This window comes from Staurois parvus, unplaced genomic scaffold (assembly GCF_062004578.1).
Source record: "Staurois parvus isolate SC_StPar_1 unplaced genomic scaffold, SC_StPar_1.0 ptg000081l, whole genome shotgun sequence".
NCBI classification, from domain to species: Eukaryota; Metazoa; Chordata; class Amphibia; order Anura; family Ranidae; genus Staurois; species Staurois parvus.
Window position 1 is genome coordinate 14,808,056 of NW_028317877.1, and position 27,235 is coordinate 14,835,290.

Consider the following 27,235-nt stretch of genomic DNA (forward strand, 5'->3'; position numbering starts at 1 on the left):
CCCTGTACCTAAAGGGACTCGCATTAAGACATGACAATAAAACATTTGACCATCTTCTTGCAATTACTAAAGCTTGCAGAGTCAGGAAAATCTAAGCCTTTTCTATTACACAACCCTATCTTTCATTGTTCAAAAATCAGATGTGTTTATCTCTAGATCCCACCTTCTAAAAAGCAGCCTTTACATTGCATAGAGATCAAGAGGTGTTAATTCCTTTTCCTCTAGTGAATGATGCACCCAGATCTTACATAAGACAGATAACTCTGGATAAAAAAAAAAAAAAAAAAAAAAAAAAACTATTCTTGAAGTATCTATTCGGAACTGAAAAAGCACCTTCTATGAGAGATGTACAAGAGACCATGTACTATAGCAGTGGTCTCCAAACTGCAGCCCGAGGGCTGGATGTGGCCCATTGCTTGCCTTTATCTGGCCCTTAGGGCACTATTGCACCAACTGACACCAATTATGGAGCACCATTCACCCTACTGACACCATCAATGGGGTACTATTCTCCTTACAATATCAACAATTGAGCACTATTCTTCTCATCCATATCAACAATGGGCCAGTATTCCTCCAATTAAAACCAATGATGGGGTACTGATGCCGGGGCATTGTCTACTCCCCCTGGCTACAGTCTGGCCCCGCTAAAGCCTGAAGGGCAGTAAACTGGTCCTGTGCTTAGAAAGTTTGGAGATCCCTGTACTATAGGATGTGTAGTGTGCACATAACAGCGCACATGACCGCAACCAACACGCGCTGCTCGTTACAAACAAATAGAAGTGAGGGGAAAAAGGAGAGTTTCAAGAGGATGCTACAAGGAGGCACACAGTAAGAAACATTTTCATGAAAAACAGACTACAGGGCAATTAAAGTTGTATTAAACCTAAAAGAAAACATTATATTGCAGCTTACCAATTCTTAGATGGGATGTCTGCATTAGTTTTCTTTTTTAGGCGCTTTTATCTTCAGCTAGTGATCCTGCCACTAAGTCTCTTTTTCAACAGAACAAGCTCTTCTGCTAACGTATCGGTTAAGTATGCCAAGACAAACCATGTACTACTGACAGGAGTGCTTTCAATTATCAGTTTTATTCATTTATGTAAAACATTTATCCCAAAAGAAAAAAAAAATACCTGTTACTGTAACGGCTTTTGTAACCACAGTGTGAGCTGGAGTTTGGCTTCAATTAATTACCGTAACTAAATCCATTAGTGCATCTAAACACTCCCCTCCCCCAAGAATGACAAAGATGTTGCCCAAAGGTACCCCCTTGTGCTTCTTGATGCAAAGTGGAGGCACTCTAATACAGGAGGTGTGTCACTGGCCAGATCACCAGGTGAAAACAGAAAGAAAAAAAAAAGAAAAAAAAGAAAAAACTAAAAAAAGAAAAAACTAAATTCAGCCACCAAATCTAAGGATTGGTAAACTGCAATATATTTTTTGTCTTTGGTTTTAATACCACTTTAAAAGCAGAACTTCACCCAAAAAGGGAAGTTCCACTTTTCTTCATCCTCCCCCCACCCCTGCCATATTTGGAATGTCTTTTTTTTGGGGGGGGGGGGAGCCCTAGGTAATCAAAGCAGGAGTTCACCTCCCCCCCCCTCTCCCAGCAGCCTCTTGGGACACATCAGAGGTCCCAGAAGACTGCGGGACCATTCACGGGGTGCAGCATAACTCATACATGCGCAGTGATCAGCTGGCTGTGAAGCCGACAGTTAAAATGCAGGCGCCAGGTTCCCAAAGAACGGAGCAGAGCAGAATCAGGTGAGGACAGAGCTGGATCCTTGGCTAGGCAAGTGTGTGTGTTTTTTTTATTATTTGTAGCTGCTGACTTTTACATTTTTCTTTACAGGGTAAAAAAAACCTCTAAATAGTGGATGTGTTTGGATTATTTTTTGGAGAATATGGATGGCATATAGTGTCACTTTAGCCAAGCCAGAAGTAGAACTAAAAGCCATTTTCGGATAGAGTAAGGGACAGTGATAACCTCTGTAGGGTTTTTTTTGTCATCTGTGTTCCATTATTCTAGGTTCACACCTAAGCGGTTTCTGCCGCGTTTTGCAGAAACACAGTACAGTCCATTTAACAAGATTTTCTATGGGACAGGATTACATCTCCGAGTTTTTACCCAGTGCATTTTTTGGAAAGGGTCAGGGACGTTTTTGAATGCAAAACGTTGTGTTTTTGGTTCTATAGACTTCAATGGGAACGCTGCAGAACAGCATGTATTGCGTTTTTGATGCATTTTGTATTTAAAATTCTGCCTAGCAACAAGAAAAATTAAAAAAAAAAAAAAACCAGATCAAAAACGAGGCAAAAACGCAAGTGCAAGAAACGCCTCAAACACAACCTGCATAGGTGTGAACCTAGACTTAAGGAGATTCAGGAGATGGGAGGAGATTTGTCCCATAAACAAAACAGGAAGTAACAGGAAATCCTCTAAAGTGAGGAAATTCCCATTTGTCACTAGGGTTACCAGAACTTGTGTCCCTTTTGGAAGATTTCCCCTTTATTCCTGTTCTAAGTTAAAGTGAAAAAAAAACCAAATTGTGGTCACTAGAACGATGAGCAGGTGACAAATAGAGGGGGCGAATCTTCCCTACAGGGGCACAAATAATAAAAACCAGATGGTGGTTCTAATCCATCTCCACTCTATCCAAATCTTAAAAAAAATTGCCTTCAGTTTTAATTTAAAAATGGCACACATGTTGACATCCGTTGACATACATTTTGACTTCAGTTAACATGCATTTCAGCGTGCGTTAAAGCGTACTGCACAGGATACACTGTGCATTACAAGTTGCATTTTAACGCAACGCAGGTCAACACAGCTTTATGGTGTGAATAAGACATTGCAAATTATGGTTTTTCAGATGTCCTTCCGATGATCTGCATTTTAAAACTGCGCTAAAAACGCAGATCAATGTGCTGGTGTGAATTGGCCCTTAGTGAAGGCAAACAGGCTGTTGACTTTGCAAATGAATTTCCCTTTAGACCAGGGCTTGAAAAAAGCGGCTCGCCCGCTCGCCAAACGCGAGGAGAAATTCCTCTGTGGCGAGCAGAAAGCACAGATGAAGCATGGAGCGACTGCACCTGCGCTCCAAGCCTCATTGTGAAGCCGAGTTCTGGTTTCCAACTTCCGGTTTCCGCGGCTCCACCACTGAGGGGACAGGTGCAGAAGAGGTCCGCTCTCCTCCACTGAGAGGAGACACCCTCTCTACTGCCGCGGGGGACTCTGAGGGACTAGGAGTAAGTACTGTATACAACATGTCATATCACTATAATGGAGTACAGGGGAGGGGGGATATACATTACTGTATACATGTCATATCACTATAATGGAGTACAGGGGAGCTGGGATATACATTACTGTATACATGTCATATCACTATAATGGAGTACAGGGGAGCTGGGATATACATTACTGTATACATGTCATATCACTATAATGGAGTACAGGGGAGCTGGGATATACATACTGTATACATGTCATATCACTATAATGGAGTACAGGGGAGCGGGGATATACATACTGTATACATGTCATATCACTATAATGGAGTACAGGGGAGCGGGGATATACATACTGTATACATGTCATATCATTATAATGGAGTACAGGGGAAGGGGGATATACATTACTGTATACATGTCATATCACTATAATGGAGTACAGGGGAGGGGGGATATACATTACTGTATACATGTCATATCACTATAATGGAGTACAGGGGAGCTGGGATATACATTACTGTATACATGTCATATCACTATAATGGAGTACAGGGGAGCTGGGATATACATACTGTATACATGTCATATCACTATAATGGAGTACAGGGGAGCTGGGATATACATTACTGTATACATGTCATATCACTATAATGGAGTACAGGGGAGGGGGGATATACATTACTGTATACATGTCATATCATTATAATGGAGTACAGGGGAGGGGGGATATACATTACTGTATACATGTCATATCACTATAATGGAGTACAGGGGAGCTGGAATATACATTACTGTATACATGTCATATCACTATAATGGAGTACAGGGGAGCTGGGATATACATTACTGTATACATGTCATATCACTATAATGGAGTACAGGGGAGGGGGGATATACATTACTGTGTACAGTTTTATATTTTGGACTCTATTCTAAGGAAAATTTTAATTTAAGAAGCTTTAAGGGGCGTGGCAGGGTTGGGGCGGGCCGGGGGTGGGGGTGGACCTGGGCAAGGTTGGGTGGGGCAACTGGTGGAGAGTAAGTTTTGTGACCGGCTAGTAGGACTGGAATCGAAATTTTAACCCCTGCTTTAGACTAGTAAATGTGGGGAAAATTCACTTTCCAAAGAATAACCAATTATGTGCAAGAACAAAAAAAAAAAAATTGTAAAACCAACCCGAAAATGTCATGGGGGCAAAAAGCAAAATGGCAATTTTCCCTGGAAACGGAGTGCAGCAAAACAGACGAAAGTAAGGCTCCATGTACACTGCAGCTGATAAACTGATGTTCAGCGTTTTTTTCAGCAGCCCCTGAACTCTCCCTAATGTTTTCCTATGTGCCTGTGTACACTATGTCATTTACAGGCAGTTGAGTTTACAGTTGTTTTTTTGAACGCATCAAACTTGCGTTCAGGAGTAGATTTTATCAGTATTTCAAACAGCAAACGCTTGTAAACGCGGCTAACCACGTTTATAAGCATTTGCGTTTAGAAGCGTTTTTTAACTGTTCCATATCCAGATGCTGTCCAGAGCCTTTTTTCATCAACACAAATGCATGCAAAGCTTTTTCCATGTATTCAAATGAACCCAGTACACCAGCGCAGTCAGTTCCAGGTTTTGCGTGAAGGAAAAAAATGGTAGGACGCGTCATATTATGTTCATGATGGGATCCATAGTTAATACAACCAGAAAAGACAGGTAATCTCAACACATACTACTCTCTCTGCTTCTGCTCTCTCTCAAAATGTCTGAAATTGTACATTATTTACTGTTTTTCAGTGCATTCTGGGCATTTTGGAAGGTCTCCTGAGGTTATCTTTAAAAAACGCTTCTAAAACGCAAACACGCATAAACGCGGTATGTAAACGCGGCTAAACTGACGTTTTCCAGCAGTCAGTTTCCATCGTTCAGAAGTGCTTTCCAAATGTCCTGTGTACATGGAGCCTAACACACTTGCAGAAATTCTGACCTTTGTCTTGGTGACAACAAATTTCCTCATTCCTTCTTCTGCCAGATACAGAAAGTTTGGTAAAGCCTCTCCAATAAGAGAGCAGACAGCAATAACAGCCATATGTTCTAATTCTCCCCTACTCTATCCAAAACAAGAAAAGAAAATGGTTTTGGCTGCAGGACGGTTTCATGTAAACTTATATCTCCCAAAAGTGTCGTCACGGAACAAAAAGGGAACTGCGGATTACTTACAGGTAATTATCCTTCCACATATTCTCCATGACAGCACACGAATTTTCCTACTTTTGCCATTTGCATCTGTGTTAAAATCCCTTAAATAAGTCTACGTTAGTCACTAAGGAATGTAAAGGGAGTCAAGAAGAAAAAAAAAAAAAAAAAAAAACTGTTTCCGGTCGACCAATTTCTGAAGTATGCGGTCGTGGAAATTGTGTTGCCGGTTTCACAAGTTTTCTGACTTTTGTTTCTTAAACAATCTGCCTGCATTTTAACGATCATTTTACAAATGTAAAAGTGAAAGATGCAGGCATTTCCCAATAACCACAGACAGAGAATATTGTATGTTTATATCTGAAATAGCTTTAGAATTTTCAAGCATACTATAAGTACTATATACTGATCTTTTGTCAGATCAATTGTATTATTATGCAACCTGGGCGTGGTTGTAATAAATCATTCAGACAAAATATTCACAGTATTCCTACCCTAGGCTTTACCATGACCAAAAATGTCATGTTCACTCTGCATCAAACAGCATGCTATTGTACCCACAGACTCCTATTATGCCCATCTAGGTCACAATGATCCCCGTTAATACTGCAACTAGTGTAATCAATAAATGTCAAATCTCAGGGCCTCTACTGGCCATAAAGGTTCTGGCATTGAGTGTCTAAAAGCTGAACTCCAGCAATCATCTTTATTGCAAACTTGTATTGGTCCAGCTTGGCACAATGTAATTTTGCATATCTCATGCTGCTGAGGAAGCGAACAATCTCTGTAGTAGTCAGCACTACTACAGCAAAAGCCACTATTTTCAGTTTCCTGTGCCCAGCAGCTTCCCCTCTTTTTTCTTTTTAATGAATACAAGGTGTTATATGACTTGACAAGATGGAGAGGAGGGGCAGCGATATCATGCTCTCCAACTTGTCCAATCAGAGAATCCCTAGTATTCATTGAAAAAAATATGAATGGCATCAGTGGGAGGAAGCAACCCCCTGCAATGTAAATAGGCAAAGTAAAGGCCCTGTATACCGCATTGAACTGAGAACCAGGGGTACCTGCAGTCACCCAAACTTTACCAGTAATGTTAAAGGGGTTGTAAACCCAAGATGTGAAATATGAACAAAGCATATCCCTCTATAGTGTGTAATTGTCTCTATCCAGAGCACTAAGTGCCATTTCTGTCCGCTGCCTCATTCCTCTACCTGTAAGAGTCACTTCTGACAAATTTTCCTGACACCAAGAGAAAAAAAGGTGACAGGGGAGGGTCCTCCAGTAGATTGACAGCCTCAGTTCTGTCCCTGTGTGCTGTGTGGAGGGAGGTGTGTTTCTTCCCTCCAATCAGCTCTCAGAGGTCTTCTCACTGAGCTCTGCAGAGTGTAACTTCAGCTCTCCACCCCCTGATTACTGAAAGCTCAGACGAGCTTTATAAATTCAGGACTTTGAACGGATGTAGAGAAGAGAAAACTGGAGATAAGCAAGTACAACTTACGTAGGAGGATTTGTTTAATCTCTGTGTATCACCTGAGGCCAGACACTGCACAGGGTGTATGTAAGAATTTACTGTCACTTAAAGTACCCACCAACATGCATTAAAGTAAAAACAAATATCCACATGAATGCAGTAACACACTGTCACAAGAGAAACGTAACGTGTTGTACGTTCTTTATTTATTTTTTATTCACTGCATTCCCTGTCAGACAAGGCAACACAGAGCACAGCTAAAGTCCAGAATCACAGCCAGCAAAAGTTCAGAAGCAATAGCCTCCTAGATACTTCTCATTGGGTGCAAGCAGACATTCCCAAATACCTGAAACATGAAAGGAGGTGTGAAAAAGACAAACCATAGCCAAGGCAATGAGCATGAACAAAAACAATGAAAGTGTACAACTGAACAGTCTTTTATTTAGCAGCCGCTAATTAAAAAGAATCTCACACTCCTATGTACATAAAAGCCAAGCAGCTAAAAGTGGACATTTTACTTTCATAAAGTTTCTGCAGCAGTTTATTACCATCAAGGTCCCAAGTGTGACAGCTGAGAAAACAAACCTCTACATTTAGCAAGGCATAGCAACAAACCCCACAACCAGAATACCAAGATTCCCAAATATTAAACAGCTTTACCGCCGCCCTAGAGCACAAATACTGCTATAGGGCAGCAGGGGTACGGAAAATAACTTAAATATACACACACGTGATTTTGCATTTCCAGGTAGGGGGCGTGCGCGCGCGCCCTACCCGCACCGCCATTTGCGTGATTACTCGCCGGCACCCGGTGATACAGACAGGGAGAGAGAAGTGTATGTAAACAATACAGTTCTTTCTCTCCCTGTCAGCTCCAGCACACTGCTTTGTATGGCTGTGCATAGCAGAGCCAAACAAAGCAGTGTGCTTACAATGGAATGCACAGACACAGCCCCATAGTAAACCACACACAGCACACAGTTAACCCTTTAATCACCCCAGATGTTAACCCCTTCCTGCCCAGTGCCATTAGTACAGTGTCAGTGCTTTTTATTAGCAGATCACTGTACTGGTGTCACTGGGGATGTCAATGACACTAAGTCAGTTCCCCCCAGTGTCAGAATGCCCACCACAGTCCCACTATAAGTCACTGATCGCCACCATTACCAGTAAAAAAAAAAAATAAAATGTAAAAAAAAAAAAAAAAAATTCCAGTACATATACACCGCCATTTGTAAACGCTATAACTTTCACGTAAACCAATAATTTAAACGTATAAGGCTACATTCACACTAGCGTTGTGTGCAGGCGGCAGAGAGGCGTTTGGGAAGCGTTTTTACAGCTTCCCAAATGCCTCTACCAATTCTGCACATTACAGCACATGGTGCTGTTCTAACGGGAGTGTTTGCGTCGCGGCAAAACGGACGCCTCTGGTCGAGTCAGGAGGAGTTGAAGCCTCCTATTCTAGTCTATGGTGCAGCTCCGCAAACGCCCGGCCGGCGTTTTCGGTATGGTTGCAGGGCGTTTACGGAGCGGTAACACCATTCAAACTGCAGTGTAGGCGTTTGTGGGGTGTTTTTAATGCTCGGCAAACGCCTAGCAACCACCGCTAAATCGCGCATGCGGCGTTTGTGGAGCGCCGGACCAACGCTTGTCAAACACTATAGGGGCGTTTGGCAAGCGTTGGTAAAACAGCCAAGTGTGAACGAGCCCTTAGGATTTTTTTTTTAGCAGACATGTAGCAAAATACATTTTGGCCAAAAATTATGACGAATTTTGGTTTTTAAATTTTTTTTTTATTGGACATGTTTAATAGTAAAAAATATTATTTCTCTCAAAGTTGGTTGTTTCTTTGTTTATAGCACAAAAAATAAAAAATGCACAGGCGATCAAATACCACCGAATTTAAGGGGAAAAAAGGATTTAATTTGGGTGCAACGTTGCATGACCGTGTAATTGTCAGATAAGCTAATGCAGCGACGCAACGTAAAACATGGCCTGGTCAGGAAAAGGGGGTAAATCCTCTGGAGGGCAAGTGGTTAATGGACAATAAAATAACCACAGTGTAAATTGTAGTGCCCCCTAACACTCCTCTTCAGTGGAGAAATGCCACCGTACATTAGTAGTTCGTGTGGTCGCCCCTTTTTTAGTGGTCAGTGAGTGAAGGACCCCCTTACAGTGTTGAGAAGTAGAAGTCTGCCCCCCCGTAGAGAAAGCCAAGAAAGATCATGGTATCAGTGGTTATGGAAAGACAGAAAACATTTGTTGCTCTTGGAACCCCCAGTAACCTTTGGAGGAATCTTGGTTGTGAAAGGCTGGTCTATGTTACCAGATTGGGGTCCCACTTTAGTGGGGCCACACTTTAGTGGGGTCTCTTATTTTAGAATCATTGTCAGAAAAATTAAGTACATTTACCCAAAAGGCGCACACATAAATATTCCATAAGCGAGTCTACATTATTTTCATTTAAAATTGAATATTTCCTGCAAAGAGTCCAATTATGATTGGTTCCTTCTCAACAGCTTTTCGTTCTGAATAACGTGAGCCACAGAACAATGCAAACAGCTGCAGAGTCTACCCACTGAGCGTACAGAAGACAAGGGAGACAACCAGCTTGGGGAGCCAAGAAACACTGACATTTAAGTACACCAATAAGAAGAATGTGCATTTGTTCTCATCAACACACTTGCAAGAGAGGACTGTAAAAGGTCAAGACCCATAGAAAGACTAAAGTGAGAAGACACTGTCCATCCACAAATACAACCAGTCTGAAAGCCTTATACAGTGAAGGAAAGAAGTATTTGATCCCCTACTGATTTTGAATGTTTGCCCACTCACAAAGAAATGATCAGTCTAAAAATTGAATGGTAGGTGTATTGTAACACAGAGACAGAATAGCAACAAAAAATTCAAAAGAAATACATGTCTAACAAATGGTGCACTGATTTCCATGTTCATGAGGGAAATAAGTATTTGATCCCCTATCATTCAGCAGGATTTCTGGCTACCAGGTGTCTTTCATACAGGTAACAAGCTGAGATTAGAAGCAGTCTCTTAAAAGGGAGTGCTGCTAATCTCATTTTGTTACGTGTATAAAAGACACCTGTCCACAAGAGCAATCAAACAATCAGATTCCAAACTCTCCTCCATGGCAAAGATCAAAAAGCTGTCCAAGGATGTCACTAACTGACTCATGAGATCAAAAAACCATTCAAGACTAGTTACAGACTCCGCTATTCGTACAAAATGCCTCCGAAACGATGGCTCACTTACACAGGTTAAGGCACAGTATGCCCCATCCCAACCTTGGCTCCACATGGCATACGGAGGTTGATTTACTAAAGAAGTAGTGATCTTTCACTTTGAAAAAGTGAATTTTCACCTAGCTTAAAAAAATGAGGTGACGCTAAATGAAAATTAACTTTGCAAAGAAAGTTTAAAGCAGGATTTTTACTCACACAATTAGATGATTGAAGGCAGTAGAGTTTCACCTCATTCATAAGCTAGGTGAAAATTCACAAGGTCACCAAGTGAATTTGCACTTAGCTCGGTGAATGAGGTAAAGCTCTGCGGATGTTAACCAGCCAATCAGGTTTGAGCAAAAAAAAAAAAAAAAAAATGTTCACAATATTTCCCTAATTGGGTAATCTTTTAAATTGACTTTTCCCTTTGCATTATAACATTCACAAAGCTGGGTGAAAATTTACTCTGCAAAGTGAACATGCTCTGCTCTTTTAGGGCTTGTTCACACTTGACTAAATTTCTAACTCCTCCAAAACCCCCATATAGCGTTAGACAGGTGTTTAATGAGCTTTAGTATGGGCAGTCTAGAAGAGTTAAAAATGCTCCCCAAACGCGCGGTTTTGAGGGATTTTACAAGCGTTAAAACCGCACTACAAATGCCTATTATTATTATACAGGATTTATAAAGCACCAACAGTTTGTTCAGCGCTTTACAATATAACGGGAGACAATACAGCAACAATACAGTTCAATACAAGAGGGATAGGAGGGCCTGATACTTGGAGCTTACAATCTAAGAGAAACTCTAAGGCTAGGTTCAAATCTGTGTGGGTGGCGCTACTGCGGATCTGCACAAAAATCTGTGCAGCCGCACCACCCACACAGAGGAATGCAGACCTGCCCACACTGGAAAATGCAACCGTACTGGGAACCAAGGTTCCCGTGCGGGCTGCGTTTTCAGAAGTGCAGGGACTTCTTCTCTATGTGTCACAGGAGTCCATTCAAATAAATGGGCTCTTGTGTCTGCGCAAAGCGCTGCCCACACGGCCGCATAGATGTGAACCAGGGCTAAATGGTATTAACGCCCCGCAAATGCCTGCCAGGCATTTGAGGAGCATCACCATAGAGACTTGAATGGGAGGCGTTGAAAGGATTCAACTCCTGACTCGAGATGAGGCTTCAATTTTGATGCGACGCTAACGCTTCACGTTTTGCTAATGTGAACAGCACTGTGTGCTGCCCATAGTATCATTTCCATAGGCATTTGAGGAGCGTTAAACACACCCCTCAAATGCCTGCTTTCAAAGCTAGTGTAAACCAGGGTGGATAAAAATCGATTAAAAAAAAAAAAAAATCGGATTTTTTTGAATGAAATGAGGAAAACATATTACCATCCAAAGGTTATTCCATCATGAAATAAAAAGATTAGGTATTTAATTATGTAGAATAAGGCTGTATATGTTTAATTTTTTTGGTAAATAAATTCCATTAATCCATTCACAATGTCATGCTCTTCCAGAGGTTTTTGTAAGATTATTGGGCAGTTTCTCTGCCTACAAGATATTATCACAGATGCTTGGTTTACTTTTGCAGTTCTCAAAACTGAATTTGACTCAGCGGAGATCACATGCCTCTTCTTCACAGCAAAAATGTTATAACATGAACAGAGTTAAGAAAAAGACCTTAATCCTAACTTCTACAAACCTATGAATACAGAATCAACCCCTTCAGTGCTAAGTTTCAAGAAGTTCAGTGAATAGAATAGAAACAATATTTTTCTGATTGTTTGGAGTGGAATAGATCTGCACAAGAAGAAAGTGAAACGAAGTGTGAGGAGGAAGGGGCTGACAGTCTCAGTTTCTTAAATATATATATTTTGTTTAGCCAAATTAGTTAACAAACATGGATGTTTGTTTAAGTAAATCACATATGCTGGAATGTTATTGTTTCAGTTGAATAAATCTATTTAAATTGTTATTATTAAGGTAATGATTATTTTTCTCCTTCCTAAGTACAACAGAAAAGTTGTCCAAATATGAATGATTAAGCTATTAAACTGGGGATAAAAAAACTAATATAAAAAGTTGTTATTCTAAAAATCTTCATCTACTTGCATATTAAAGTTATACCAGCAAGAATTAGTCTTTATGTAGAAAACTAGGATTTAAATCAAGCCTTACTGACTAGTGATTTAAATCAGTTTGATTTAAATCAAATCCACCCTGGTGTGAACTGAGCCTTAGTAAGTCCACCCCAGTGTCCACGTTTACTTACTCGGCAGCACATTTTTATCCTGGTTAAAAATGTAATCATGCTTTTCATATTTGGCTACAATGCAATCAACACTGCAGCTATTAACCACCTCCTGTCCGGCCGTTGTATATAAAATGGCCGGATGGTAGCAGTGCAGGGTCGGGTAGCCGTTTATAAACGGCCTCCCCGCCCCCTGCTTGTGCGCACTCCCTGGGAGGTCATAAAAAATAGGCAAAGCCACAAATCCAACCAAACTGTATTACAATGGATCTGAATCAAAGGCTCTGTTTTAGGTCTGTGTTCCTCCCTCCAGATGTCTTTGTATGCAGTGTTCACTATAACTTTTTTTTGCTGCAGTTCTGTTGAGGCATTTACTGGCTGACCAGGCAGAGGCAGTCAATCCTAGATGATGCCTGACACAGGGCCACAGTGAATACAGAGGCCAGCAGCACACAGAAGGAGAATGTATCATCTAACAGGTAAGATTTCAGCAGTCTACCTGGAAATTTTGCAATGGACAGCAGCTTAGAGCAACAGACTTCAAATTAGTATCAGACTTTATAGCTACTTTAACTACCTCATGCTGGCAAAATGTGGCAACGTTGTGGTGGGCTTTATTGATTTATTTCAGGTACTTATATAGCGCCGTCAATTTTTACACAGCGCTTTACATATATATTGTACATTCACATCAGTCCCTAACCCTCAAGGGGTGTACAATCTAAGGTCCCCAACTTACATTCATATACAAGGGCCAATTTAGACAGGAACCAATTCACCTACCAGCATGTCTTTGGAGTGTAGGAGGAAACCGGAGTACCCGGAGGAAACCCATGCAGGCACAGGGAGAACATGCGAACTCCAGGCAGGTGGTGCCATGGTTGGGATTCAAACTGATGACCCTAGTACTGCCAGGCGGAAGTGCTAACCATTTAGCCACTGTGCTGCCCATCGTTACTAAGGCTAGGTTCACATCTGTGCGGGTTTAATGCAGTGCTGTCACTTGTGTGTATAGTGCACAGGTATGTGCTGGGAGCGCATTCAATCGTATTCACACAGTAATGCTCACACGTCAGCTCACGGTTCCTAAGCCCTGGTTCACATATATGCGGCCGTGTGGGCTGCGTTTTACGCGGGCACGAGAGCCCATTCATTTGAATGGACTCCCGTGTCCGTGACACGTAGGGAAGAAGTCCCTGCACGTCTTTGTAAAACCACAGCCAGCACGGGAATCTCGGTTCCCAGTGCGGTTGCGATTTCCAGTGCGGGCGGCGTGCCATTATAACTAATGGCACCCACCCACAGGTCCGCATTCCTCTGTGAGGGTGGTGCGGCTGCATGGATTTTCTTGCGGATCCACAGCAGCACCACCCGCACAGATGTGAACCTAGCCTTAGTAACGATAGAATGGGATCCTAGTCACATGATCAATGCAACAGCTAACCACATGATCAGGAAGACCAGGAAATACCTCCAGAGTTTGGATTTTGTTATAGGGCTAGCTTCCGCCAGCAGGAAGACTTTAAGGCTGCATGCACACTGGGCATTTTAATAACGCAGGTAACGTTAGCTGTGTAAAGTCATGTTAAAATCATGCGTTTTCAGTGTTTTTGCATTCGTGTATAGCCACGTTTTTTCTGGTAAAAAAAAAAAAAAGTTAAAAAATGCCAGTTTGCCACGTTTTTCAGTATTACAGCGTTTTTATAGCTAAAAAACTCCTCTAGAAACCCACTAGTTCTGGGGGGGTTTTTCAGCCAAAACACGTCCCCGCCAAAAAACATTGATTACAGTCTATGTGTGCATGGACCACACAGGATAACATGCTGGGGAGTTTACTGGCTGTAGAGAAAACAGCCGCTGTAAAAACGTCCAGTGTGCATGAGGACTAATACAGTGAGCTGACAAAATAAAGATCGCTGAAAGAAAGAAAGAAAAAAAACACACACACAACCACATTTAAAGGGTATATAACCCTTACAGTAAACTTGTTTTGATTGGTCCTTTTTGTCTGTTAAATATGCCACTGAAAGAGTTCTGTTGTATCTGCTTGGTAAGAACAAAAAATACCTGCTGAACTTTCCGAAAATCATTGGAGCTGATAACTTCCTATTCTCTCTGCACGTGCTGACTGCTATCAATGACATTATCACAGAAGACTACAGAACCATGACCCTCTAGGTCAGTGGTTCTCAACCTTCCTAATGCCGTGACCCTTTAATACAGTTCCTCATGTTGTGGTGACCCGCAACCATAAAATTATTTACCCAGTAATTATAATTCATGAGTGTCGTTTTACCTCCAATACTGCTGCTTTCAACACAGTAGCTGCTTTTAACAGAGTAGCTGCTTTCAACACAGCAGCTGCTTTCTACACAGTAACTGCTCTTTACACATCGGAAATATGTGTTTTCTGATGGTCTTAGTGGACCCCTGTGAAAGGGTCATTCGACCCCCAAAGGGGTCGCGACCCACAGGTTGAGAACCACTGCTCTAGGTTATGAACAATAGAAGGGGGGGGGTGGTTACATAGGGTTCCAGGAATCTTGATTGTGTTCTGATATAAAAGAGCAAGTAACTGTTGTCATGCTGCAGGCCATGTGCGGGTAACCCCGAAGCCCGGCAGTTCTAGATAGTTAGCACTCCTCTGTCCTGGCTACTTGCTATGTTGCGTGCTTGCCTCCAGCACTGCTACAGGGGAAGATTGCGCAGATGCAGCCTTGAGTCAGCCCACTCCTGTGATGCTGAAGTCCTCAATGTATGCGGTGTCCTAGAAACTAGTCGGGATGGGAGAATGCCAATAACAGGAGTTTTCTGTCAGGCTTCAAAGGTGCTGAAAATGGCCTTTAGTCATGTCAGTTTCATTAGGAAATATTTTCCAAAAATTGCAAAGTGTATTTAAAGTGTTACTAAACCCACAACAGTAAAAATCAGTCTGTATATGCAGTAAAGCATGCTTGTTATACTCGCTGTAGAATTTAAGAGGTTAATCCTCTGCACTGTGTAAAAAGGCAGTTTGATCCTGTCTTCTCTGATCCTCCCCTTCTTCCATTGTCCCCAACTCATCTTTTGATAACAAAGAGTCTTTGGAGTCACTCTGCACATGCTCAGTTTAGAGTATGTGCTAGAGAGGTTTTTTTCCCTTTGGGAGGATGCATGGGATCAGCGCAGGGCCAAACAGCACTATCTAGATGGTGGGTCAGGGTTCTTGCAGCCTCATAGGGCGGTCATAGGAGAATGAAAACTCCTCCTACAATCTTTAATCAGTACTCAACCCATAGAAGTCATAAAACTGCTATATCCTGCTGATAAGAAAAGGTATTTAGCAGTTTATATTTACTAAACGAATTGCATTTCCATGTTCTGTGTACTGTGGGAGACCAGGTATAGTGAATGCAGGGTCCTGGGTTTAGTAACACTTTAGGTTACTGGCCCCTTGATGGCAATCATTTCATTTCAAAAGTGAACTTAGTCTTTTAAGCACTTTATTATTCAATGAAAAGATTTGATGAAGAGAGCTGAGGAAAGGGATATGGGTTTTGTTTAAAAAAAATGCACTTAATGTAGGCATACTGTATATCTCAAAATGTGTAAGGTCTGAGAAGATCCATTCAAAATTATAACAGCTGGATGAGGTTTTATAAATCTATGATATTTACTTATCAGAAGTATCTTCAAATTGAAGCTGTACTGTGGGCACCAGCTTTATAGCAAATCTCTACTACCTATACATCCTTTATCTCTATATGGGGCAATGTGTTACTTGTGTATTCCTTAATTACTCATTTTATTGCTAGGAGACACAGCTGGGGTTACCTTACCTCCCTACCTTTAGCCCCGGTTCACATATATGCGGCCGTGCGGGCCGCGTTTTGCATGGGCACAAGAGCCCATTCACTTGAATGGACTCCCATGCCCATGACACGCAGGGAAGAAGTCCCTGCACTTCTTCCAAAAATGCAGCCCACACGGGAACCTCAGTTCCCAGTATAGTTGCGTTTTCCAGTGTGGGCGTCGTGCCATTAGAACTAATGGCACCCGCCCGCGGGTCCTCATTCCTCTGTGTGGGTGGTGCGGATCCACAGCAGCACCACCCGCACAGATGTGTACCTAGCCTTATGAAGAACATAATCATGGCAAGTGTAATGAAAGGGAACAAAGTTATCCTCTCCAACACAAGAGTGAAGTACACAACTTGAGGCCTCTAAGACTCCAAGTGAATGGACTCCCATGCCCAACTTTTAAGAACAAGTTAAAAGTAAACCTGTCAGGACAGAAATAAGGGGCTACCACTGCTCACCTTCTGAAATTGTGCAGGGTACAGCGCAGCAGCGTACCTGCAATTTTAATTCAGGTTACCTGTGCTTCCCCATAGATTGGTGTGCTTTCAAAGATGCACCATGCAGGAATCTTGGTGCACTTTCAGGAAAAGCACCAAAAATGTCCGATCTAATAGGAGTCTATAGGGAAAAGTTGGTAACTCATGCGAAAACCACAAGCACACTGTGCTGCGGCCAACCCGCACAGTACTGTGAAATTGCCCTTCGGCTAGAAGGCCAGCGTGGCTGCCAGGGTACAAGCATTATCCAAGGGTGGTCAGTAATGTCAGCACCAATGTATTTTTTATGACAGCTTTCTTTAGGTTGGATTCACGCGGTTGCTTTCATTTTGGCGAGTCATTCCACTACCTGAAAATATATTACAATCCAAAATACACTATATTGCCAAACGTATTGGGACACCTGCCTTTACACACACATGAACTTTAATGGTTTCCCAGTCTTCGTCCGTAGGGTTCAATATTGAGTTGGCCCACCCTTTGCAGCTATAACAGCTTCAACTCTTCTGGAAAGGCTGTCCACAAGATTTAGGAGTGTGTCTATGGGAATCTTTGACCATTCGTCCAGAAGCGCATTTGTGAGGTCAAGCACTGATGTCAGACAAGACGACCTGGTTTGCAGTCTACGCTCCAATTCATTCCAAAGGTGTTCAAATCGGGTTGAGGTCAGGACTCTGTGCAGGCAAGTCAAGTCCCTCCACCCCAAACTCGCTCATCCATGTCTTTATGGACACTGGTGCGCAGTCATGTTGGAACAGGAAGGGGCCGTCCCCAAACTTTTCCCACAAAAGTTGGGAGCACGAAATTATCCAAAATGCCTTGGTATGCTGACGCCTTAAGAGTTCCCTTCACTGGTACTAAAGGGGCCAAGCCCAACCCCTGAAAAACAACCAAACACCCATAATACCCCCTCTGATAAATTTTACACTTGACACAATGCAGTCAGGGAAGTACCGTTCTCCTGGCAACCACCAAACCCAGACACATCCATCGGATTGCCAGACACGTATTCGTCACACCAGAGAACACGTCTCTACTGCTCTAGAGTCCAGTGGTGGCGTGCTTTACACCGCTACATCCGAAGCTTTACATTGCACTTGGTGATGTAAGGCTTAGATGCAGCTGCTCAGCCACGGAAACCCATTCTATGAAGCTCTCTATCCACTGCTGTACTAATCTGAAGGCCACAGGAAGTTTGGAGGTCTTTGGCTATTGACTCTGCAGACAGTTGACGACCTCTGCGCACTGTGCGCTTCAGCATGCACTGACCCCGCTCTGTCATTTTACGTGGCCTACCACTTCATGGCTGAGTTGCTGTTGTCCACAGTTGCTTCCACTTTGTTATATTACCACTAACAGTTGACTGTAGAATATTTAGTGGCAAGGAAATTTCATGGATGGACTTATTGCACAGGTGGCAACCTATCACGGTATTCACCGAGCTCCTGATTCTTTCACAAATGTTTGTAGAAGCAGTCTGCATGCAGAGGTGCTTGATTTTATACACCTGTGGCCATGGAGGTGATTGGAGCACCTGAATCCAATGATTTGGAGGGGTGCCCCAATACTTTGGGCAATATAGTGTATATACATATTGCTGGATAGTAAGAAAAGTCCTTAGTTTGTGTGGCCTCCTATAAACAATTCCAAACTCAAATATGCAGCTCTCAGTCAAACTCATATTTCCCTAAAAGCAGCAAATTGGACCTTCTTAAATAAAGTTGTTAAAATAAACCCCTTCAGGAGTTTGCAGTCTTTGTATCAGCATGTGAATGCCAATAAAGCATAAATCAGAAGTCCTTGATCTTTGAACCTACTGTTCAATTGAAGTACTTCACTTCGAGATATAGACGTTGTAAATATGTTTGTGCCGACAATATCTTCGAGACCAACTAAACACAAAATATCTTTTGTTTGGGTCTATTGACTCTTTCCTGTAGCATTTATTATACTCCCAATATCAAGGGGCTCTTCATACAAGAAAAGAAAACGAGAATGGAAATGGAACTGGCGCAATGACTAATGTGATTCTTTGATTCCTTTTCCAAGAGAATAAGCCTGGATTCACACTTGAGAGAATTTATGTGGGGGTTTTATTGGTTTTTTTTTTGTGTTTTTCTAGCTTGAACATTTTTGTTTTAGCCAATGGGAAGGTAGTGAGGAGGAGAAGAAGAAATATGCTAGGTGCAAAATTACGCACAAAAAAAAATTACACACTACACACATTTTCAGGCACTCCCGTTCAAGTATATTGGGATCAAAAACATGTGAGCATGTCTAAAAACAAGATGGCAACAGGCACAATAGAATACCATGGAAATCTGTTTTTTTAACATTGGAACTTCTTCTGGAAATGAGTTTTAAATCACTTTGTGCTAACGGGGGCTAAAGATTTTATCCGATTGGCCATTATGGGAAACCACTTTGCTTCTTTTCCCCTTTCCTTATTTAATTTCAATGTAACAAACATTCCTGAGTTGACTTATGGATCGCTAGTGAATTGATTTCTTAGTTAAAGCGGCAGTAAACCGCCAGAAAAAAAGAAACTAAATAATGGGCCCCCCCTTCAGGTTTAGATCAGAATTTACTAGTATGCACCGCATACTAGTACATTATGACATACTTACCTATACATGGTGCTCTCCAACACTGCTCTGTCACAGCTCCCAGGCGTCGCTATATTCACCCAGTCTTCCTTCTGAGTTCACAGGCTCTGGCAGTTTGAATGGCCGGAGCCACGATGACATCACTCCCACACATTAGCCCTTGGTTGCGGCACGAAACTCTGAAAGTCCAGCATGTTGTGCAGTTCCTTCAGAGTACATGCGCCAGTGATATCACCGCCTACATGTTGTATAAATATCTCCTAAACGGTGCAAGTTTAGGAGATATTAACTGTACCTACAGGAAATCCTTATTATAGACTTACCTGTAGGAACAACTTACAAAGTGGACTTTACTTCCATTTTAACAAAATACAGTTTGCAATGGAAAATGTTTATTGCAATAGAGATATATATAAAAAAAAAAAGAAAAAAAAAAAAACAGCGTGCAAAAGAACACCCTTAAAACTTACCTCTCAGGTAAGTCCTCACTTTGTTGTCTTCAACAGCTGCAGCTTCCAAGATCTGACACTTCAGCATCAGATGCCTGAGCCTCCCGCCATATGCTGCATTTTGATCTGCTGCTTCCTATGTCACTAGAGAAAAAACAGTAGTGATGTAAAGGCAGGGGTAAGGAACTACAGCCAACAGCGGGAAACCAGGCATTCAACACCCAGGAAGTGTCAGATGTGAAGATTCTACAGAGACCAAAAAGGGAGGATTTGCTGCACATTAGAGAGGTAAATATTAAATGTATATTAAACAAATATAAAAACAACTAAAATGCGCTGCCAAACTATCACTAATAATTACCAAGGGCTGCTGCAAACACCAATAGTGTTCCCAAATACACCATAAAAAAAAAGAAAAAAAAAAAAAAAAAAAAGGGAATAAAGAGCGTTGCGCTTCCAATCGAATTCACAAGAAAATAAATGGATAAATAGACATGAATAATACTAATTCAAGAAAATAAACACCTAACAGCCCTTCACAGCCCAACATATGTAACACTAATTAACCTCATAGAAAATGCATGTGTCAAAAATAGATTGCAAAAAATAAAATGTATCAATAAACAAAGCTTGTATAACAAGTCCCCAAATAAATATATAAATAAAATAAATAAATAATAATAATAAACACCTGACAGCCACACTAAACTTTTAAAGTGCTGAAAATTTTTTTTTTTTTTTAAACCGTGAAGCTGAAAATATTGATTAATAGTAAATAATGTAAGAAAAATGTTCATAACAGTGTATTCATCAATGTGACACAAAGTGCAGACAAGGTGCAAAGAAATAAATGAGTGCATAAAAAGTTCAAAGAAACCAGTCCAATCATAAATATCATCTGTGTTCCACACTTCCCAAGACAGTGATCACCAGTGGATCCAATAAAGCTTGTGCAACTCCACCACACGAAATGCACCCTTACCTTGATTGTTGACCCATAAATCACAATGCGCCCTCAACTCCAATCACCTGCCAGATGGAATCATATGCCCTGTACCCTGGACAGTTAAGGTGTACAGCGGTGCCAGTGTTTTTTTGGGGTTTTTTTTTAATTAAAAGTCAATTGTTGCAAGAAATTTTTTTGTGAGAGAGAGTTGCTTTAAGTCCAAAGTGGGCTTTAATGCCAAGGAGGTGGCAAGGCTTCTGTATCATCTACCCACTGCAACAACATGGTCAGGAGTCCATTCCACTGGTTCCGAATCAGAAGACTTGACCAAGTGCTGTTGGTGACAGCTCAATCAGTGTGCTTGGAGCAGGGAGTGAAGGCACTCTCAGTACAAAGCCTCATGCCACTGTGTGCGGTGGCTGGGCGTTAAAGCCCAACGTTCTTGTTGCCAAGAGCAATACACAGTAGGCAAGAGCTTTTTGGGCCATACTTCTCTTCTGGGTCACAGGAGTACACCTACTTGTGCCCACAGAAGCAGTCAACAGCAAACTAAACCCCACTGTTGGCTGACATCACAGAGCCAGTCCAGGCTCTGGAAGGACCCCAAAATTAATGTTGAGATCCACCCAGATGCTTGACTGTCGGCTAGCTCAGCCTGGGCCAGTTGCCCCCGCCCCTCCACAGCCTGGAGCATCAGTGATCACTGGAGGAGCAGAGCATAGAGCGGTGACTGACGGACACTGCTCTCTGCTCAGAACAGACCAAGAACTGAGTAATCAGCAGTCAAGTGGTTACTCAGTTCTTGGGCTTAGAGTCATTCATATGAATACACTAAATTATTCATATTACATGGTTACTTCATAAATGACAGCAAGTATGTCTGACACATCCTTAGTCATAGCGTCTGCTACACTCCCCTGAGCATGGATGAAGCCGGTCATCCAATATGATCTACAAGAATCAAGGAACTCTACAGCTTAACAATCACCGTGTGTCAATCTGAAGTTACATCTTAATCTGGAAGAGGACAGCAAAGGCTGCCAAGTGTGTATCTTTCTGGCAGCTTTGCCCTCTCCAGCCCAGTCTGTCAGACTTCTCGATTTCCTAGGCAAATAGTGACTTTCCTAACTTCACTTAGTGCATATCCAGAACACAAATGACAGTGAGAGATCATTCAGCCTTTGATCGCTGCATTATGACATGAATTAGAGGGTTAGCACACTCTTCCTAGAAAAGGCGTTACTTGAGGAAGAAGGTGGAACAACAGAGTGGGAAAGGAACAAGCTAACAACTAATCATGTCAGATATCAATGCAGCTGTAGTTTATAAAATCCGAGTTTGCCATAGGATTGATTTCCCACCCCATTACAATTCTACATCTCATCACAGTGTATTACCATGTGTGTTAACATGCATTGCATTAGGCATCCACTTGTTTAGAACTGGCTGCCAGCACAAGGGAACAGATAAACAAACATCCCTGCAGCATTTTTTTGTAAATTAGTGCACAGTGATGTGCTGTAAACTGTTATTTGTGTTTTAGGATGTATTCCAAATGATTCAATATAATCCCATGACACATTTCTGAGAAGAGTCTGGGGTAAGGGGTGCTGTAACGAACTGATATTACCACAAAACAAGAACAAACACACCATGGATCCTTTGCATATCTTCCAAACATTTATTGGTGCAATCTCATCGCAGTGTCAGTGCAATGTTTCGAGGATACGCAGGACCCTTTCATCATGCCAGGCAAAGGGGTCCTGCTCCACCTCGAAAAGTTGCACTGACACCGCATGTGATGTGATGTAAACATTTGGAAGAGATGCAAAGGGTCCATGGTGTGCTGGTGACGTGTTATTGACCATTCTAATGCCCCGTACACACGATAAGATAATCGTATGAAAAATTATGCGGAACCACTGATCGAATGATGATGAGCAGGATGTTTTAACCGATAACGATCTTGTGAACAAAAAAAATCAGGTTGACCAACAGTAAAAAAATGTTGTCATTTTGCTTAGGAACGACCGATTTTCTATGCGGTGGTATGATGGTCGTACAAAAAGAAAATCTATCAAGCGCTATCACGCATGAGCGGAAACAGATGACCCGGATGTTTATGTCCAAGGAATCTTCGTAAACACGAACGAAAAATCCAAATGTTAAAAGTAGATTGGCCGAATGAGATGATGAAACCAGAATGATGCTTATTATATTTTATGTATCACTATTTATGTATATAGATAATGTAATAAACTATATTATACTCATTGCTGTTAATTGTTGTGTATATCGCGCATTCTGGACGGAAGGGCGTGGCTACAAGGTCACACACACACTACATCACTTCCACTTGTACGGAAGACATCAACACTACGTATTGCCCGACTTTTTTTTAGATTGGTTAATGTGGGCCACGATTTCGATCAACGAACGAACACCTCTCGGTCATCGGATGACTGATTGGTCCATTTCCTAATCGTGTATTCCCACCTTAAGGCTTTTTTCCCACTGAGTTTTTGAAGCACTTTTGCATTAAAAAAAGCGCAAGAAAAGCTGAAGAAAAATGCTTCCCAATGTATGTCTTCACACTGGTGCGTTGCACTTCTGTTGTGGTGTAAAAAATACTGCTTGCTGCATTGTTGGGGGCATAATTGGATAGTTTATAATAAAAAAAAAAAAAAAAAAAAAAAAAAAGGCACCACACCACCTGTTTGGCATTTTTGATGTGGTTTTTGAGTCACATGTCCTGTGAAAAACACCGCAATCACAGTAAAATTGAAGTAAAACTACATATGCATTTTTGCCGCGTCTTTGCTATGGATCAGTGTGAAAGTGCCCCAAATTATTCACACTACAATTTATCACACTGTGTATTGCATGCTAACACGCATTGGAGTAACAGGCTGCAAAGTGTTTCTACAATGCATAGATAGTAACGTCGCCTTGAAGGTAAATCTTCCTAGCAAGAACCGATGCTGACTGCCTTCTGAAAATACTAGCTGCCTGGCTGCTATACTGATCCCCTGATACTGATCCCCTGACATCAGTCCTTTCTGAGTCACTGACCAGAAACAAGAATGCAGTTGGAAACTTCAGAGGAAGTTATTGAAGCCAAAGGGTCAAACGACAGTCAAGGGACTAGCAATTGCAGAAGGGAGCCAAGGAACTGTGCCCCCTCGCTGGAAAGAACGGTGCCCCCTCACTGGTGTTGCTGGAAAGAACGGCGCCCCCCACTGGTGTTGCTGGAAAGAACGGCGCCCCCCACTGGTGTTGCTGGAAAGAACGGCGCCCCCGTGCCCCCTCACTGGTGTTGCTGGAAAGAACGGCGCCCCCTCACTGGTGTTGCTGGGAAGAACGGCGCCCCCTCACTGGTGTTGCTGGGAAGAACGGCGCCCCCTCACTGGTGTTGCTGGGAAGAACGGCGCCCCCTCACTGGTGTCAGCGGGAATAACTATGACCTGAGATTATCATTACAGGGAAATATGAAGTCTTATTGCATCTGTAGATCAGTTTACGGTATGCTTTGCAGGAAAAACCTAGATATAATTTCCTTTCATAAATGTTGAATATTGAAACACTTTGAAGCATCATATTGAATCTGTATCCGTTTATTTAATGATAAAGTTCTCCAACAAGATTGAGTTGTTTCTGAGATGCCACATGCTTGTTGTTTGTAACCCTATTAGATACACCAGCAATTGTTTACTTTGCACTGATAAATGTTCTATTTTTGTAGGTTTCTGGGCAGCCCGTGGAGGGGAGAGAAGATTGTTCAGGTGGAGTTTTGTGGGTTGTTCTGTTTATGTAAAATTTCAATAAAAACCCATTTGATTTTAAAAAAAAAAACCCTGTGCTGCAGCACTGGTATCGTTGGGAAGAACAGTACCCATAGTTGGTGTCAATAGGAACAACTGTGCCCCTTGCTGGTGTCAGTGGGAACAACTGTGCTCATTGGGAACAACTGTGTCCCTCGCTGCCGTCAATGGGAACACTTACGCTCGTCGCAGCTGTCGGGGGGGGGGGGGGGGAACAACCGTGCCCGTCGCTGCTCTCAGGGGGAAACAACCGTGCCAGTCGCTGCTCGGGGGGGGGGGGGGGGGGGGGGGGGGGGGGAACAACCATGCCCGTCGTAACTGTCATTGAGAGAAATAGTACCCATCGCTGGTGTCATTGGGAAGAATCATGCCCTTAGCTGGTGTCATTGGGAAGAACAGTACCCATAGCCGGTGTCAGTGGGAACAATCGTGCCCGTCGCAGCTGTCGGGGGGGGGGGAACAACCGTGCCCGTCGCAGCTGTCGGGGGGGGGGGAACAACCGTGCCCGTCGCAGCTGTCGGGGGGGGGGGGAACAACCGTGCCCGTCGCAGCTGTCGGGGGGGGGGGGAACAACCGTGCCCGTCGCAGCTGTCGGGGGGGGGGGAACAACCGTGCCCGTCGCAGCTGTCGGGGGGGGGGGGAACAACCGTGCCCGTCGCAGCTGTCGGGGGGGGGGGAACAACCGTGCCCGTCGCAGCTGTCGGGGGGGGGGGGGGGGAACAACCGTGCCCGTCGCAGCTGTCGGGGGGGGGGGAACAACCGTGCCCGTCGCAGCTGTCGGGGGGGGGGGAACAACCGTGCCCGTCGCAGCTGTCGGGGGGGGGGGGAACAACCGTGCCCGTCGCAGCTGTCGGGGGGGGGGGAACAACCGTGCCCGTCGCAGCTGTCGGGGGGGGGGGGGAACAACCGTGCCCGTCGCAGCTGTCGGGGGGGGGGGGAACAACCGTGCCCGTCGCAGCTGTCGGGGGGGGGGGGAACAACCGTGCCCGTCGCAGCTGTCGGGGGGGGGGGGGGAACAACCGTGCCCGTCGCAGCTGTCGGGGGGGGGGGAACAACCGTGCCCGTCGCAGCTGTCGGGGGGGGGGGAACAACCGTGCCCGTCGCAGCTGTCGGGGGGGGGGGAACAACCGTGCCCGTCGCAGCTGTCGGGGGGGGGGGGGAACAACCGTGCCCGTCGCAGCTGTCGGGGGGGGGGGGAACAACCGTGCCCGTCGCAGCTGTCGGGGGGGGGGGGGAACAACCGTGCCCGTCGCAGCTGTCGGGGGGGGAACAACCGTACCCATCGCTGGTGTCAGTGGGAAGAATAGTACCCATCGCTGGTGTCAGTGGGAAGAATAGTACCCATCGCTGGTGTCAGTGGGAAGAATAGTACCCATCGCTGGTGTCAGTGGGAAGAATAGTACCCATCGCTGGTGTCAGTGGGAAGAATAGTACCCATCGCTGGTGTCAGTGGGAAGAATAGTACCCATCGCTGGTGTCAGTGGGAAGAATAGTACCCATAGCCGGTGTCAGTGGGAGAAATAGGGCCCTATCGTTGGTATCAGTAGTCTACTACTCCATCCAAACCCTAAAACAAAGAGAAGTTTGGCCTTTGCACACAGTCCAATGACACATCCATGAAGCCATCACATTGGTATACAGCATTGCTGCACTTCAATAGATGACATGTGAACGGCCTGGAAATCCATTTACAGCAGCCCAGTGTTTACAGTCAGCCATTCTCCTATGAAGACACACTGCAGGGTGAGCTCCCCAGACCAGGGCCAGTCCTGGAAATCAGGGACCCCTCTGTACACCCAATGAGGAGCCTAGGCCAAGGTCAGACACGACTGTAGACAATACTGCCTTCCCCCTTCCAGGTATACAGCCCAGGCCATTGGAGCCAGCCACTGACAGGACGACCATTGTGCAATCCTCACACGTCAGACGTGGCTGACCCCAGCTCCAGGAGGAAGTGCCCTCCCCTCCCCGGCACACACAGGGTTACACACACCGCACAGGAGCCCATTCCCCTGGTTACCTTTCTGCTGCTCACAGAGCTCCCCGAGTACATGTAATAGGCGATTCCCAGCAGCCACAGGAAGGCGAAACACAATAAGATCCGAGATTTCCTCCTCATTGCTCTTCTATAGCACCGGGCAGAGAATACTGACAGAAGAGAGAGCCCTGCGCTGCCTGACGAGCGTCCTCCTCCCTCCCCCTCCTCCGCCGCCTCCTCCGCCGTGCAGCGTCAATCAATCCCACCCTCTACCTCTGGCTCTCCTTTTGGCACTGACTCGTAGGACTGCAACAAGGCCAGCGAGCAGGAAACAGCGAGCATCATCAGGTCAGAGGGCAAAGGTTAAGCTGTGCCTGGTCAGCCAATCGGAGATCACGGAGGGGGTTGCCGGTAGAGAAGGGTGGGATTCCCGCCGTTGCCATGGTTACTGTACGCCGTGTCTGCTGAGCTTCCGCTGTGTTCTGCCTTCTTGTGGCTGCAGGACGGGGAAGTCCAGCGGCTGACATCTCCCGGAGTTTTCTCACTCTTCTCCTAGTCTGCCCCTATTGTGTCCGGAAATAGAGCGACATGGCATGTAAGAACACGTATATGAGACGTATCAGCCACAACATTATGGCCACCCCACTAAGGAGCCCTTCACACTCCAGTATTATGGAGCTCGAAACGCTCAACCAGCAAAAACCTGTTGTGTGCA

General features: G+C 43.8%; 1 protein-coding gene across 1 annotated transcript in view; it reads right to left on the bottom strand.

The window, feature by feature from the left end:
• GALNT2 (polypeptide N-acetylgalactosaminyltransferase 2) overlaps positions 1 to 26,849 on the bottom strand; it is a 177,950-nt gene extending 151,101 nt beyond the window's left edge. Inside the window, exon 1 of the mRNA XM_089669800.1 lies at positions 26,563 to 26,849. Within this exon, the coding sequence (XP_089525926.1) occupies positions 26,563 to 26,661 (99 nt within the window). The 5' untranslated portion in view covers positions 26,662 to 26,849. The remainder of the gene's footprint in view (positions 1 to 26,562) is intronic.
• Between the last annotated feature and the right edge of the window lie 386 nt (positions 26,850 to 27,235).